We start from the raw sequence: 15,157 nt of genomic DNA on the forward strand, positions 1-15,157 counted from the left end.
CCTTCTGGCAAGCAGAGAGATGGTGAAAGTAGAACCCCCAGCATCTCATTCCTTGTTCAACTTCTGAACCACAAGATCGTGCTTTTCATTACCTCTTTCCCCTGGAAGGAGAAATAAAATGGAATAAAAATCAGGCTAATTTTCTACAGAAACAGGGGAAAGGAAATGGAAAGGATCATCCAATTAGTTGAATTAGTTACAGCTGCCTAAACCCCTGGTCCTGATTTGGTGTGGTTTGTTGATGCCAAACAGAGGTAGATTACCATCGATTTTTGGTTTTTTTTGGTGTGTGTGTGTGAGAGAGAGTGAATGCCTTCCCTGTGACTTCTAGGCTTTCTGAGCCATGGAGCAATCATTCCTTCACCTTGCTGCACTCTTTCCAGGGCAGGATTTACTACTTCTTACTTTTCTAGACTACAAGCAACATCACTGCTCCTGGAATACAAGGTGGGGACTTTCTCCATCAACCTATCTAGATTGTATTTATAAATGTAGAGTGAGAAATTATGTTAAAAAAAACATGCATAGTTAAAAAAAAAAACTCTGTGACCTAGTCGAAAAGTAAACATTATGGAAAAATGAAAACTATTTCAAGAGATTGAAAAAGAGAAGAAGTGAAAACAATCAGAAGAAATCTTGTTGCTGTAAATAAGAGATGTAAGTCAGCAGCTCTTATCACTGGTGGTTTCAATTTTGAGAACCTGGCTCAATGAAAAGTAGGAGAGAAGAACAGTAAGCAATGAAAAAAAGAACAAAGATGAGAAATCTACCAAATTAAGGTGATAGATAATCCATAAACAAGATCACTCCTTTTCAGAATGAAAAGAAACCAATGAAATAATGTTCCATGCCTTATTTAAACTACCAGGTGTCTGTCATTCTCTTTTGAGCTGTAGTGGAACCTTAATTTTTTCAGGTAGCCCCTTAATGTGGGATTGGTCAGGGAGCATTGCAGTCATTTTGTTGAAAATGAAACACCTTAAAAAGTGATCAGAAGCTTTTACTGCAACAGACCTTTGTAAATTTGTCCCCCATAATGAGAAGACAAGGGTTGCTTGTCTGTTTTTATCACTTATGTGTCCTTATTTTTCCCCCACAGGTTGTCTGGTCACTATGAACAATGGCCCAGCTATACTACAAAAAGGTAAACTATTCACCGTACAGAGATCGGATCCCACTGCAGATTGTGCGAGCAGAGGCAGAGCTCTCAGTGGAAGAGAAGGCCTACCTCAGTGCTGTGGAGAAGGGGGACTATGCCAGTGTGAAACATGCCTTACAAGAGGCGGAGATCTACTACAACATCAACATTAACTGTATGGATCCTCTTGGTCGCAGTGCCCTTCTAATAGCCATAGAGAATGAAAATCTGGAGATCATGGAGTTACTTCTGAGCCACTGCGTGTATGTGGGAGATGCTCTGCTGTATGCAATACGGAAAGAGGTGGTGGGAGCTGTGGAGCTGCTGCTGAATTACAGGAAGCCAAGTGGTGAAAAACAGGTTGGTCAGGTGTTTCAGTTCAGACTTAAGCTGTTACTTTAATAAAATCTTGTGTTAGGAAAGAGATTCTCCACAGTGAAGGTGCTGTTCAAGAGTCATAAAACGAACTCCTTAATGTGCATTCATTGCTTTAAATGCCCAGAGCGAATGAGGTACTTTGATAACTTTCTTGTCTGAGCAAACGTGCTCAGCCTGACTTAACTCGACATTTTCAGTTTCACTCAGTGTTCTTCTTACTCTTACAGTGTTTGTGGACATAGGGATTTCTAGGCTGATTTATAGACACACACTTTGTAAAGGAACTTGGAGCTGTCTGAAATTATATTACAATCTATAAATATGAAGTACTGCCATGCTCTCGCACTGGTATTAATAAGTGGAATTGCTTTTTGTAAGTAAATCCTGAAAACATATAAGCTTATAAATAATAGTAACCAAGGAAGCAGTCTGCTAGCTTTCAGTACTTAGCTGTAGTACGGACATGTATCTTGGTCTCCATCTCTGGGGAATCTAGTTCAGTAATGCAGAGGCAGTACATAACATTGCAGCATGAGCTGAGGTGCTGTATATCTGAACAATGAACAGCTATATCTTGTAGGAAAGATTGTTAGTTACAAAGCCACCACTAAGGCATATAGGAATCTTTGTGAAAAAACACAAAGTACAAATCTTACCATTTTAAGTGTCATGTACCACATTGTCCCTAGCTTTTTTCATCTGTGCTTAACACTGCCAATAACTGTGATAGTTTATATGCATTACTGACCACTGTCAATTTTTACGAGCTCAGTGCTTTGAAAGGAACTTTCAGAACTGATGGTCCTGATTTCTCAAATCCTCTTTTGAGATCTACTTGGATGCAGCCCTTTGTGTGTGAAGGAAGAAAAAGATTACTGTCACTTAGCCGTAAGAATTTCTTCAATGGGTGGGCCTTGGTACATAGTTTTTAAATAGCAGTTTTACGTAGCCAAAGCAAAAAAGGAAACACTGAAGGTTAACCCTGACAGCACTGAAGAGTACTCAGCTTAGTAGTTGGAAACATCAACTTTCAGCGTGCTATAGCAATGCGATGTAAGTCCTAAAGAGATGGAGAATCTCTTCTACTAGACCTAAACATTGAAACATTAGTCTATAGGCTTTAAAGTGTCAAAATGTAAGTAGCAAGACATGAGCCACAGATGAAGAATGAGCCTTTTTTTTTTAATCAATCTTCTAGAAAGTTTGATCATCCTATGCCCCAGTGTAGCAGGAAATAAAATAGAAGGATAGATCATGTCACTAAATGTTTTCCGAGGTAGCATGAGGCACTGTGAATAATTGTTGCAGACTAATGACAAGTTTCTCTTAAAATATCATGAAAAGCAAGAGATGGGATTCTTGTGGCTTTCTGTAAGATTTCTTGAACACCACAACTTCTGTCCAATCAAATTCAAAGCCTTGGTGGCATAACTTGATGGGAACAGACGCCCATGAAATAAGATGGCTTTATTGCGTCTCATCTCCAGCATCTCTCTGTCAGTGATGCGTTTCATAGTAGGCCTGTGTCTTTTTCTTTTCTATTTTTACCAGTGTGAAGCTTTCGTTCTCTAGCTAGTTTTATATCTGCTGCAAAGTTTACAGCTTGAAGGGGAATATGTGTGGGAGAAGAGATGCAGAGCCAGTTTCAGCTTTATTTACAAGGTTAGTTGCAAGACCAGATTTCATTGGTACAATTTTCAGCTGGTGCTGGCTTGATGCATGATCCTGTGTGGAAATCAGAATTTACTTCTCCAGCTTATGGTTTGTGGTCTTCTGTGGACTGCAGGAAATGCTGTCAGCAGAAGGCTGCAGGACTGGCCTTTCACTTCTCCAGTTTCACTGATAGTCCATGCAATGATGGTAATTAAAATTTATTTCATGTACAGTCAATACTACAGCAATTGTAAAGAAGTACTTAGTTAAGCAAAGGTGGGATGCACAGGTGAGCTTGTCAAATCACAAAACTAATATATGAGAGCTTTTAGAATGTGACTTCTTAAGGCTAATTTGAGACTAGTATCAGCACACATTCAGTAATTATCTTTGTTGGACCCTTTCTCAGAAAGTCCTTTGGGAATCCCAAATCTAATTACTTTCACAGAAAGCACCTGTTAAATCAGATTAGCACAACATTTCCTAATCAATTACTCATATCTTTAAAAAACATACAGAAACCTGCTTTTTTTGGTTGAGTAATTACCAAAATTCATATATCTTGGAATAGTTTCTGCTTGGATGAGGAATTTGTAAGATAGTAAAATAATTAATATTGGTACTTGGTACTTTGATAACTTTCTTCTCTGAGCAAACATGCTTGTATATAAGGTGTAAGTTAATCTGTTCATGAAACCTACGTAAGGTTCAGTTTTCCTGAACAAACCTGTGAAGGCAGCTCCTTGGCTGAGGCGTAGCAGCCTGTGTCCAGTTGGGGCTGGCTCTTTGTCTCTGTTGTACACCAGGCAGAAGTGAAAAGAAAGCATCTTCTGACTGTGCTCCTAAATGCAAAATGCACCTCCTCCTTCATCTAACAGATCCTGGGGCTTGCCAAAACCTACTAGCTCCCATTTTCTTATTTTCTACTTCTGAGAGGTTGTTTTTTGCCTCCATACCAAAATCTTGTTTCTTGAACTGTCAGGCATGAGGAGCTGCTCTTTTTTATGCTTGTTCATGTCAGCTCAGTTAATTATTCTTTGCATCTCCAAGGCAGCTGAGCAGCACAATCCATTTTACAGGCATTTATTTTGCTCATTCCCACAACCTTATCCTTGTATTGCAACCCCAACTGAAAATGTCACGAGTTGCATTATGCCAGCCTCTTGTGGGGCTACAAATAGCAAAAGATCTAGATAGCTAGATAACAAAAGATGCACCCAAACACAGCACAAGGGGTAGAAAACACTGTGTTCCCATTCAGACTTAACCTCAAAGCTTGGCTCACCAACTACAGAGCCTGCAAAAGGTGATGTGTCCTGGACACTGCAGACCTGGCTCTCCATCTGCCTGAGGGGAAGAGCTCTGCTTTCTCTTGTGTGATGACCTTCCCAGGGAACAGAAGTCAGAAAATCTTCTTATATCTGAAGTGACCTTTGTTGTGTTCCTTGTGTAGGAGACTCTGGGTCTTGTTCATGATGTAAGAGACAGTTAGAAATAGCTGAGAAGGCCATGCAACAGAGATGTTCACATCCTGTTTTTGAAGGACTGCAAGCAGTCGTCATTTCGCAAACCTTTGCTATGCTGCTGTTTAAGCACCATTCACTGAAAATACTGTGACAATGGCAGGGGTAAGTCATAGCCAGTAACTATAACAACAGAAATCTCCTGCACTGCAGCCGTTTGCGTAAGGGGTGTCTTGGGAGGGGAAGAAGTGACTTTGTTTACATGTAGAGTGTGTGAGAGGCAGGAGCACAAATCAGCCCTTCTCTAAACAGCTCTACAAAGCACAAGATAAATGAGCGTGCTGAACAGTGATGTGTTCAGGTAGATATATTTTCTTTTAGAACTTTTCTCCTCAAATCTGTTCTGCCTGGTCCTGACATCTTAGTGCATGTTTTTGTGTTGTTTTTAGAGTCTCTTGAAAAAGCTGGGGAGAAAACTTCACTAGTTACAGTCAGAACAGCTCTGTGGCTAATGAAATTACTGATGTTGGGAAAGATGCTGTCACCTCTGGTAGATAAGAGCTGTTATGGTTCAAGTATCTATTCTTGCTGTCACAGGAAGACCATGCAGTCATGCTCACATATGCCACTGGATTTAGAGTTAATAGGGAATATGAAGTGACTTCTTTCATTTTTGAAATGAATACTGCTGTAGGAGTGAGGGAATATATATGTACATGAAGCCTCATGAAAAAAATTCTCCTTCCCAATAAAATCTTCCGTCTCCCCATCTGTTTGATTTTCAAGTTTGTTGTGTTGTTTTTGTGCTGGAAGTCATATTAGAAATTTTTTTGGCCATTCAAATATCAGTACACTGGATTGTGGTTTCAGCCAGGCTGCGGTCTGCGCCTAAACAGCTCTAAGGAGGAAGAGGAAATATAAGGCTGAAAATTCACATTTTCCCATGCATTTAAATCATATTCAATTTATCATTAATAATAGTTTTATTTCTGCAATTTTTGAATCCCGCTGAAATTGGTACAGTTTCCTTTTTACTTCAGATGAAGTCTTAGGAACATTCAGGAATTTTCAATAGCTTCTTGTGTGAATTCTGCAACATGGCCCTGGCTCCCTGTTAAACATGCATCACGGCTCACAGGGCAGCTCGCTCAGCTTGCACAGATCTCGCATTGTTTCTTGCCTTGTTACAGTGGGTATTTGCAGTGCAATGGGCACAATCTGTGCTGACTGCTGAGCCACTTCTGTTCTTTAAGAAGGCAGTAATCAGCTGTCTGAATGACTCCATGTGCATGGTGTGGCCATAAGCACCTTTATTGGTAACTGTTTTCTTCACAACAATCAGAGCTGACATCAAATGTTTACATAAGGAAGATACTAGCATCTCTCTGGTATCTGCCCAAATTAGCAATTTGCTCATGGCAGATGGTTTCGAATTAATCTGGTTCACAGATGGGACTACAAATGCAATTCCTCAATAATGAGAATAAAAAGAAAAGGGACCTCAGTATTTATGACCATGATTCAATTTGTAGCGACTGTCCAAAGGCCTTATAAGTCAATGGAATTTCAACAGCTACCTATCTCTATGTCTTTCAAAAGAAGAATCTTAACAAGAAACTAGCCCTGGATACCATTGTAGAGGGAAAACTAGAGAATAAGAGGCAAGTTTTGAAGTCTTAGTTGCTAATCCTCAGATACTTGCTGATATAAGGTTGATACACTTGATAGTATTTTCAAACTTAAAATTTGACATCAAAAATCCCCTTTGAGATGAACTAATGAGTGAAAATCTGTTGCAATCAGTGTAAATATAATGGATCAGCAGCCAAGAAGAAACTATCCTCTTGTGAACCAGAAATTAAGTGGTGCATTAAACCACTTTGTTCTTGTCCATATCCAGTAACTTTCTGATATAGTGTGGTTTAACTGAGTTTTCTTACTCATATAGGGTTCTTCTTCCTCTATGCACAGTCCAGTGCAAAGTTGAATCCTTCCTACCAACAGCCCATGACTTCTGCAAACTTGCTGATGTAGGATGTCTAAGCTCCCTGCTAGCACTGTCAGACCTGTGCAGTCACTGACAAGAGTTCTTACGTCGAGGGAAGCAGATCAGTTGTCAGTTATGTAGGAGTTAAATTCTGCAGAGAATCAGAGAAGGGTTTTAGAAGTTGCTGATATTCCTTATGGCTTGCCTGAGTGGTTACTGTGGATCTGTGTTACCTGCAGGCAAAGTGCACGGAGGTGCCTGTGGTAGGACCAGAGGGCCTAGGATTTGTGGCCATGAGAAATATTACCTCATTTCCTGCAGTTAAAAGGTCGGTTTCCTTGATACTTATTATAGTTAAAGGCAAAGAAGAGACTTGTGGATGGACTTCCTGTCTAAAATTGCTAAGTCTTATAGAACTCACTCTTTACCCATGAGCTGAGGATGGATGCAGGTAGAGGATTCTTCATACAGACTAGCTGGAGATGATGTCTTGTTTGATAGTGCTAACATATTCTGCATGTACACTCCTTTTCTGGGGCATCATGGATAAGGCGTGTGCCAGCAAATACAGGGTGTTACAGAGGCATGGGCTACAGCAAAGGAATCAAAACGAGGCCAGAATGCGCCTCTGCAATGTTGGTCAGTACATACAAGCAGCATTTATGTTCTTCCATGATTTTACAGGAACAGCTAATTTAGGGAGGCTGAAGTGCTGGGTTCCTGAAACCCAGAAGTTTGTATCAGGAAAGTGCATAGGCTTGACCTGATCTGACAGTGCTCCACAGCAAAAACTCAGTAACAAGGAAGGTAAGAGGCAAGGTGATATGACTCAGTACAGATACTGTGCCCTTTGGTATGACTCAGACCAGCTGTTTCCATGTTAATGGGAGGTGCAGAAAGGGGAATGCTGAACCTGGGTGGATGTGCTTGCAGCCAGAGGAGGTAATGAAAAACTGAAGCAAAAGAGAAAAACCAGCCTTGGGTTCTCAGTATGAAAATATTTGAAATGCACTATAAGGAAGAAAGATTGTCTGAAAATGGAAAACTAGCTGTTACTGCTCCAAAGCTAATGGCTCTGCCAGCATCCAGGCTTTTCATTATTTTTATTGATGCAGTAATAATTCACAGCTATAGTTAACATGCCTTTGACATCAGCGGCTGCCTCCAAAATGAATTCCATCTAATTAAACTAAACAGAGAAATCAAAGATCGCTTCAGTTAATGATTATATCTAACTGGGAATCTCTTTTCTCCCTCCCCAGTGCCTTTCTCCCAGAATAATCTTAAATCTATGAGAAGGTGCAAGGCAAAAACAGTATAACTCAGTGCCTTATCACAGAACTAATGAGCAGCATCAGAACAGAGGCTTGCAGGCTGTGGTGCCAGCAGCAAATAAGTCTGGCTCCTTTGCCAGGGTCAACACCAGGTCTGTTATTAGCTCCTAGGGGGGCTGGTGGGGTTAGTCCAAGAACTGCATCGCAGCACACACAGCCATGTTGTACTTGTCATCTAGTGTATAGACAGCTGGGAGAGTCAGGGAAGTGCTGTTATATGAGGTGCTTCCCGGGCAGTTTTCTTTATTCATTTATGGGTGTGATCTCAGTACTTGCCTGCTTCAGCTGCTAACAGCACAGCTCATAAAAGCAGAAATGCAGTGCAATGAACTGGCTACTGATGGTCTGAAATCCTGCAAGTAGAGAGTGTTCTATGCAGTAACGTGTGTGTTTTCAGTTAGGAGTGATATCAGTGTATGGATGGACTGCCTGGAGCAAAGTGTTTGTAGGGAAAAATAGTCTTGTTTGGATTGCTACATAAGCCTTCGGTCTCTCTATAGATGTGCTGATTAAGGTGTTAAATTTTGGGGAAAAAAAAATTGTTTACCCACTTAGCATCCAAGAATGCATCTTGTTTACTCACTACCCTTTGCTCCTGGGTCCTGATTACGGCATTAGCTGCTCCCTTGCATCAGTACTTCAACATCACAGAGCGCATTTTTGCCTCTGGTCTGCATGACTTCTGGCACCCAGAAAGGGCATTTGAAATGACTATCCGGACTTCACCAACCTGAATGTGCTGGGGAGTCTGCCTGCTGCTAGAGTGGTAACACATTGTCAGGGGGAAGCTGGTTTGTATGGGGAAATAGAACTGAAATTACAGGTTCCCCTGTAGCAGATGTCTAGGATTTATCAAGAGCTGCAGAACTGTTCAGTAGGAGCCCCCTAACCCCAATTAGGCTGTTGAATGTAGCTGTGCTTGCGTGTGCAAGTTAGAACAGCATCTTTATGTCTTGTTCATCCCTGTGATGACCTGGGATATAGCAGTGATGATCAGGCTGTTATGAGCAGAGCCTTTTGGAGGCAATGAGAGTGGGGGAAATCAAAAAGGCATCAACTGTGAACAAAAGTATTCTGTCTGGTCAACCCTGTGTTGTTACATTGAGGGAACCCAGCACATCTGAGTTCTCTGCTCCATCATTGCCTTGGAAAAGCACACGGGAACCACTCTAGGCCTGCAAGAGGCTCATAGTCACATGCACTGTTGGTACTTCACTTGTGGAGTGAGGACCTGTGTGCTCCACTTAGAGATTCTTAAGGCAGACATACAAGCTAGAGCTGGCCTCTACAGCAGGAGGGGTATATCATCTGCTTGGTGTTTTCATCTACTTTGCAGTAGGAGTAACAAAGGCTGTCACTGCCAAAGTAGTAGTACAGGAGGATTGCAACCACACAGATTTCAGTCTTGTGTGGGACCATGCCACCTCTCCAGGTTGTCACTTCTTTGCTAGCACAAATTCTGGGAGCTTTTCGGAATTCGCAGTCTTCTTGGTTAGTAAAAAACAGATGCCAAAAAGCATGACCTAAAAGTCAAAATGGAGGGAAACAGCCACCTGCTTTGTGAGCATCAAGATGTCTTTTGTGCAGCATCACGTAGCACAGGCTGCCACCAGATGCACTCATTCTGCTTTGTGATGTTGTCTTACGATGAAATCTGATTTTTTTTTAATTATTTTTTAAAGTTATATGATTCAGTAGCAACAAAACCCTCCACCCCCATTTCCCAGCCCTGTTAGCAACATATTACCTCACCTAAACTCCCTGAAACCTCTCTCATCCACACAGTAATAAATTACATGAAATGGTGACATTTTATGTACAAAGATGATATGAAAGGCTACAGCTGGCATGATTATTGGACTATTCTAGCACATCTTGTCCTTGTTACCACTAATTCAGAAGAGAAGAATACAGAGATCAGATAAAATTAATTAAAAAGTTGGACAACTCTTCCCTCTCAGGAAAAATATCTAGAAAATGTTTGAAAGATGGTCATAATAAAACAGAAGACTTTGAAAGCAGAGCCTGCAAATTTTGAGCTAACTGTGGACTGTGTTTAAGCACGTTTGAGGTCAGGCGAGAATTTATACATAAAATTTTTTTTTTAAAGTCTGTAAGAGACAGTGACATTCAAGGCCTTTAATGTAGTTGAGAAATTAACAGGACTGGATTAAGCAAGCTCTGTAACAAAACTAACTTCCAGGCGTAAAAACAAAATTAAAAATCGTCAAGGTCTTCTTTATTTAAAAAAAAAAACAAACAACCCCACAGAACAAAACCCAACAAAACAGCAGCTCCTGCCACAGAGCAACTGTTCAAATGGCAATGAAAAGTAGTGGAAAATGAGTAAACAGGTTTATGGTTTCAAATGGGGAAAAAGCTGCTTCAGGCATACGATCCGGTCTGCCTATCTGAACGTAAGGAGAGAATTCAGATTACTCCTGGAAGCAATACTAGATTTGTAGCCAACTTGGTGTCGCAGTGTCTCAGGAAACAAATTAGCAAGTGGCCAGGAATTCCTGCATTTTGGTGAGGCCAGGGATAGATCCATAGCAAACATTTCAGTTATGCCACGTTTTCTATAGCAGCTTAAATAAGGTCCAGACTTGTAGTATTCCAGAATTTTTGTACCTTGTTTGTTTTAATTGGGCAAGTATTGTCATTCAGCAAGCCCCAAGCCATGAAAGCATATGAGAAAACCAAGATTTATTTGATGGTTGGTCATATGAGAGATAACGTGACAAAATGGATAATGAACAGTCAAGTTCTCCACCACTATTAAACTGCTGAAAAAAGTCACAGCCAGAAGAGGGTGCAGTTGCTCATGGCACACCACCATCTGGTCTTCCGCCTCTGAGCAAGAGCAAAATCGGGTCTTAAGATGCAGCTACTCTTCCTACTGGATTCAGCACTTCATTAGAGAAAGACAGGAATCTGGATCTCAAGATCTTAATTTAAATACAAGAGATTCAAGTACAAACCGTCTGACTCTTGTTAAAGCATCCCTGTGATCTGGAGAATAAGCTATATTGGCTGCACTCTTAGTTTTAATCATCAACCTCCTCATTTTGTTTCCCCCACTTGCATGAGAAAGGGGCAAAGGGGCAGTGCTTTGGAGAAGAAAGTGCACTCGCAGGAATGAGTTGCCTCAGGCCATTTAAATGCATTTTTGCAAAATCCTTTCATTCTAAAGGCTTCTCTCTGGGTTCCTTTTTTAATCCACAGAAGAAGAGAAAATTATGTAGCATGAGCCATAAGAGTGGTGACATCTTTTGACAATCTCTGGCTGCGCTGCATTCCCTGAACGCATGGCTGAACGCAGGCTCAGATGCAGCTCTGCCACAGTCACATGCACTGGGCTTTGGCTTAGCTCTGATAACCAATCTCATGGGTCTGTCTCAGCTTTTTTAGCACAAAAGCAAGAAGCTGAATTAAAACTTCCGATTAATGTATTTTGCATTTGTTTATTGGTTGCAATGAAGAAAGTTTGGTTATGTAAGAATCACAAGCCTAATTTTTTGCATTATTTCAGTAGCAATGTGTTATGTCTAGTAATTTTAAATTCAGTGAAACATATTTTAATGTTAACATACCTCATCTAGTAACCTTATCTTAGTGTTTAGCTTGCTACAAGGTGCCGAGACTATTTGACTTAATGTACATACAAGTTACTAAGCACATTTCGGATCAAAAGGACACTTTTCTTCAACTGGGCATCCTGGGACAGCTTTTTTGAAATTGCCAAAATACATCAACAGTAGCAGAGCTTGTCCAAAAATATGTCTGCACGAAGCAGTCTTTGTGCCAGAGATAAGAACTTACTCATAACCAATACAAAACCCCTTAAAGTACATTACTTCATTATCAGTTTGTGCTGCTCAATATATTTCATTAATGAAATGATATTCAGTGAATTGCTATTTAGCTAAAAAAGACAACACCCTTTTAAATATAGAAACTGCCATCATTCTCAGTAATAAAAGATGTCTCCCAAGGAATGCCTGATGAAGATATTCAGTTATTGAAATCAACATTACTGTACCACCTAAAATGGATGCCTGGGTTTTTAGAAGTGTGCAGCATTTTCCCCTGAGCCCCACAGTTGCCCATGGTGTTCTGTCAATTAAATAGTTTGTTTCTGGGCTTAGGCAAGGAGCAAGCTGAGAATGGTCGCATCACCACAATAGACATTTTTCCACAACACTTTTGCTGGTAACATGGCTGATCTGCAGTCTAGCAACACTGTCACTCATTCTCTATTTATAGAGCTGCGTCTCAAAGTGCCACATGACTGCGATTCTGAACAAAATAGTCACTGCTAAAGCTCCTTCTGACCACTGAGCCTCATGCTGAATTGACGTAGTACAAAATCTTTCTAGAATGACAGCAATTGTCGTACAGTGCGACAGTGCTCATGGATGGTGTATGCACTTCCCCCATAGGGCTGCATACAGAAAAATAAACTGCAAATAGGTAATCTTTGCTCAAAAAACTAACCAAGCTTCCTTTTCTGCTTGCATTGCATTTAAATCTTCCATGAAGTTGTTTGACTTTGTTTTGTTTAATAAAGCATTGTTTTGACACTTAGAGAAACATCTATAATCAGAGCCCAATCAAAAGGTTATCCTAGCTGAAAATAATGTTGACCAGTATATTTACATTTTGTTGTGGTTATACTCACCGTTTGTTACAGTGGCCCAGGTATGGTGCTAGTTTACAGAACTGAGATAGCCTGAGAATGTGTCAACTCCATCTGTAACAAGTAGAAGTAGTAGCACTCCTCATGAACATTTTCAGTGCATCTCAAAACAAGATGTGTATTTAAGCAGCCTCTGACCCAAGAAGCTTGCTGACAGATGAACAGAGCTGGGAGTGAAGGGGTTTGTGCTTAGGCTTTGCTGCATGATCTGTTCAGTTCAGGCCTGGAGCACTAAGGGTTTTACCTGGGGAAACAGCAGTTTTAAGCACTGCAGTCCGGGTGAGCACTGTGGAGCCCTGTACATGGAGGAGACTTGGTAGTAGGGTTACCAGGCTGTAATTAGGAGGACTGTCAGTACAAAGAGGCTGAAGACAAACAGAAAGTCATTCTCAAATAGTAGACAGAGCCAGGCTCCTTCATCAAAGCTGAATATTGTTAACCTGATGGCAAGTTTCTCTCCTGAACAGCTTTTTTCACCTACTTGTCCTTATTTGCTGAAGTGGATGATACTGTATAAGCACTGTAGCTCGCTTTGAAATTCTTCAGTGTTTAAACATTGTATTTACTTTGCCTCCATCTGAGGTATCTCTTTGTCCCCTCCATTCAGGTTGCTTTGGTTCACATTGCTGAGCAGCATAGAACCCTTCAGCTGGATTGCTTCTCACCACTCTGACCCAGACGCTGTGCTCTGGAGGCACTCATACTACTCTAGATCTAGACCAAAGTAAAGCTGTTAAAAGGCCAATCACAGCCTTCAGTTTTTCAGTATCAGATTGGTTTGTTGTTTTTTGTTGTTGTTGTTTTTTCCTTCTTCTTGATATTTCTTCCCCTTTCACACCATACTAGTTACTAGCTTGAGCAGTGATTCCTGCTTTTCCTATCCAGAGCTTCTTTCCAGCAGCGTGCTATTTAGCAGAAAACTTTTGGTTTTTTTGCTCAGAGGAGAGCTCTGCCACACTGAACAGTGCTTTTATGTGAGGTAATCCTCCAGCTTCTTCTGCTCTACAGAACTAAGCTTGTTTCACCCTGCCCTCCATTTTAAATGAGATTTTTCACTCACTGCGGTATCGTTCAGAGAAGCAGTGGTATAGTGCTGAGCAGCCTACATTTATGAGGATTAATCCAAGAAAGAAGGTACCAAGCATTTGATTGCTAGTTGTTAGTAGTGGCATCAATTTCTTGAGCGAACATTACTAAGATAAACTACAGGGGTGGCACATGCTCCTATGCAAGCACTGACAGTAAGGTTCTGAAGGACTCAGCTTAAGAGCTTGTGTCAGCTGGTGAGGTTAATGGAAAAGAATTTGTTATTCAGGTCACTTAATGAAAATAACCTTGGGAAAGCTTAGCAGAGACCTCTGAGGGTGAAATAATTTATTCCTCTTCTGCTTCCATCACTCTAACTTAACCCAAGACACAGAAAAAGCTGATCTAAACATGAACTCAACCTGTCAGTAGTGCAGGAGGAACATCAGCAATTACAACATCTTGTTTTAAAATCTGCTGCCCCTCTGGTGACAGTAGCCTTAGGAGCAAAGGCTTTCCTTGCATAGCCCCATCTCGAAAACATGACAGTTTGTTCATTAAGATGCAAGTTATCAAAGAGCTGTGCAAGACAACAACAAAAATGATCACTGCGAGCCATGTCATTTTTGGCTAATGCATGGTCCTTCGGTCACCTAGACACAGGGAAGAGGCCACAGCAGCCATCCCTTACACAGTTCCTGCTCTGTGTTCTGCTGCTTTGTTTTGCTGTTCTGCTATAATCAGCAGTGAGCTTCAGTTCCTGTAATGTGAAGCATTAGGCCGATCTGTTTCCAGGCTCCAGAGAGCCCCTGTTTCTCTGCACTGCCATTGCCCTTCTTGTCCTTTTAATTAAAGTGCTGCAAGCTGCCCAGGCAAATACATCTTTTACTGAGTGGCTGCCTCATTCCTACCAAAGCAGAGCTTCACTGTGAGGGTAGGGCTTGTGATAGCAGCCAGAGTAAGGGATGGGAGATCAGTTGGCAGATACCCTCAGTCTGATCCCATGACTCGAGACAACTCTTCTGAGAGCCCTGGATCCAGGTTTAGGAAGCCTCAGGAGCAGGACAGTAGCAGACACACTCAGCCCTGTAGCCCTGTCCCCACCTGTAACATTATCACCTTGTCTACAAGGCTTTTTCCCTTTGCTGAGCAACAAGAATACCTCATCTGTACAAAGCTGAAAATTCTTTTTACAGCTCTGGGTACAGTAATTTCCATACAGGAAAACAAGATTAAACTTGACAGTAATAGGGGTGATAGAGATGGGGAAAGCGCTCTTCCCTTTGAGGCAGAGGCTCTGAACGCAGCAGCCAGCAACTGACTGAGAAAGAGGAGAAGAAAGATAAAGGCAGTTATGCAAGCAGCAGGGCTTAAAAACACTTCAGAGAGAGAAAGAAAAGAGGAACATGCACCTTTCTCTTGACATTTAAAAAACTACCTAAACCAGCTAAGCAAAGGAAAAGAAAGAATGTCACAGAC

The 15,157-nt window shown here is 41.2% G+C and overlaps 1 protein-coding gene across 1 annotated transcript in view; it reads left to right on the plus strand.

Moving 5' to 3' along the window:
• Nucleotides 1–414: 414 nt before the first annotated feature.
• TRPC5 (transient receptor potential cation channel subfamily C member 5) overlaps nt 415–15,157 on the plus strand; it is a 63,248-nt gene continuing 48,505 nt past the window's right edge. Inside the window, exons 1-2 of the mRNA XM_042876515.1 lie at nt 415–447; nt 1,100–1,498. Coding sequence (XP_042732449.1) covers nt 1,121–1,498 — 378 coding nt within the window. The 5' untranslated portion in view covers nt 415–447; nt 1,100–1,120. The remainder of the gene's footprint in view (nt 448–1,099; nt 1,499–15,157) is intronic.

This window comes from Lagopus leucura, unplaced genomic scaffold, assembly GCF_019238085.1.
Source record: "Lagopus leucura isolate 7727_CA_CO unplaced genomic scaffold, USGS_WTPT01 Super-Scaffold_100016, whole genome shotgun sequence".
Lineage (NCBI taxonomy): Eukaryota > Metazoa > Chordata > Aves > Galliformes > Phasianidae > Lagopus > Lagopus leucura.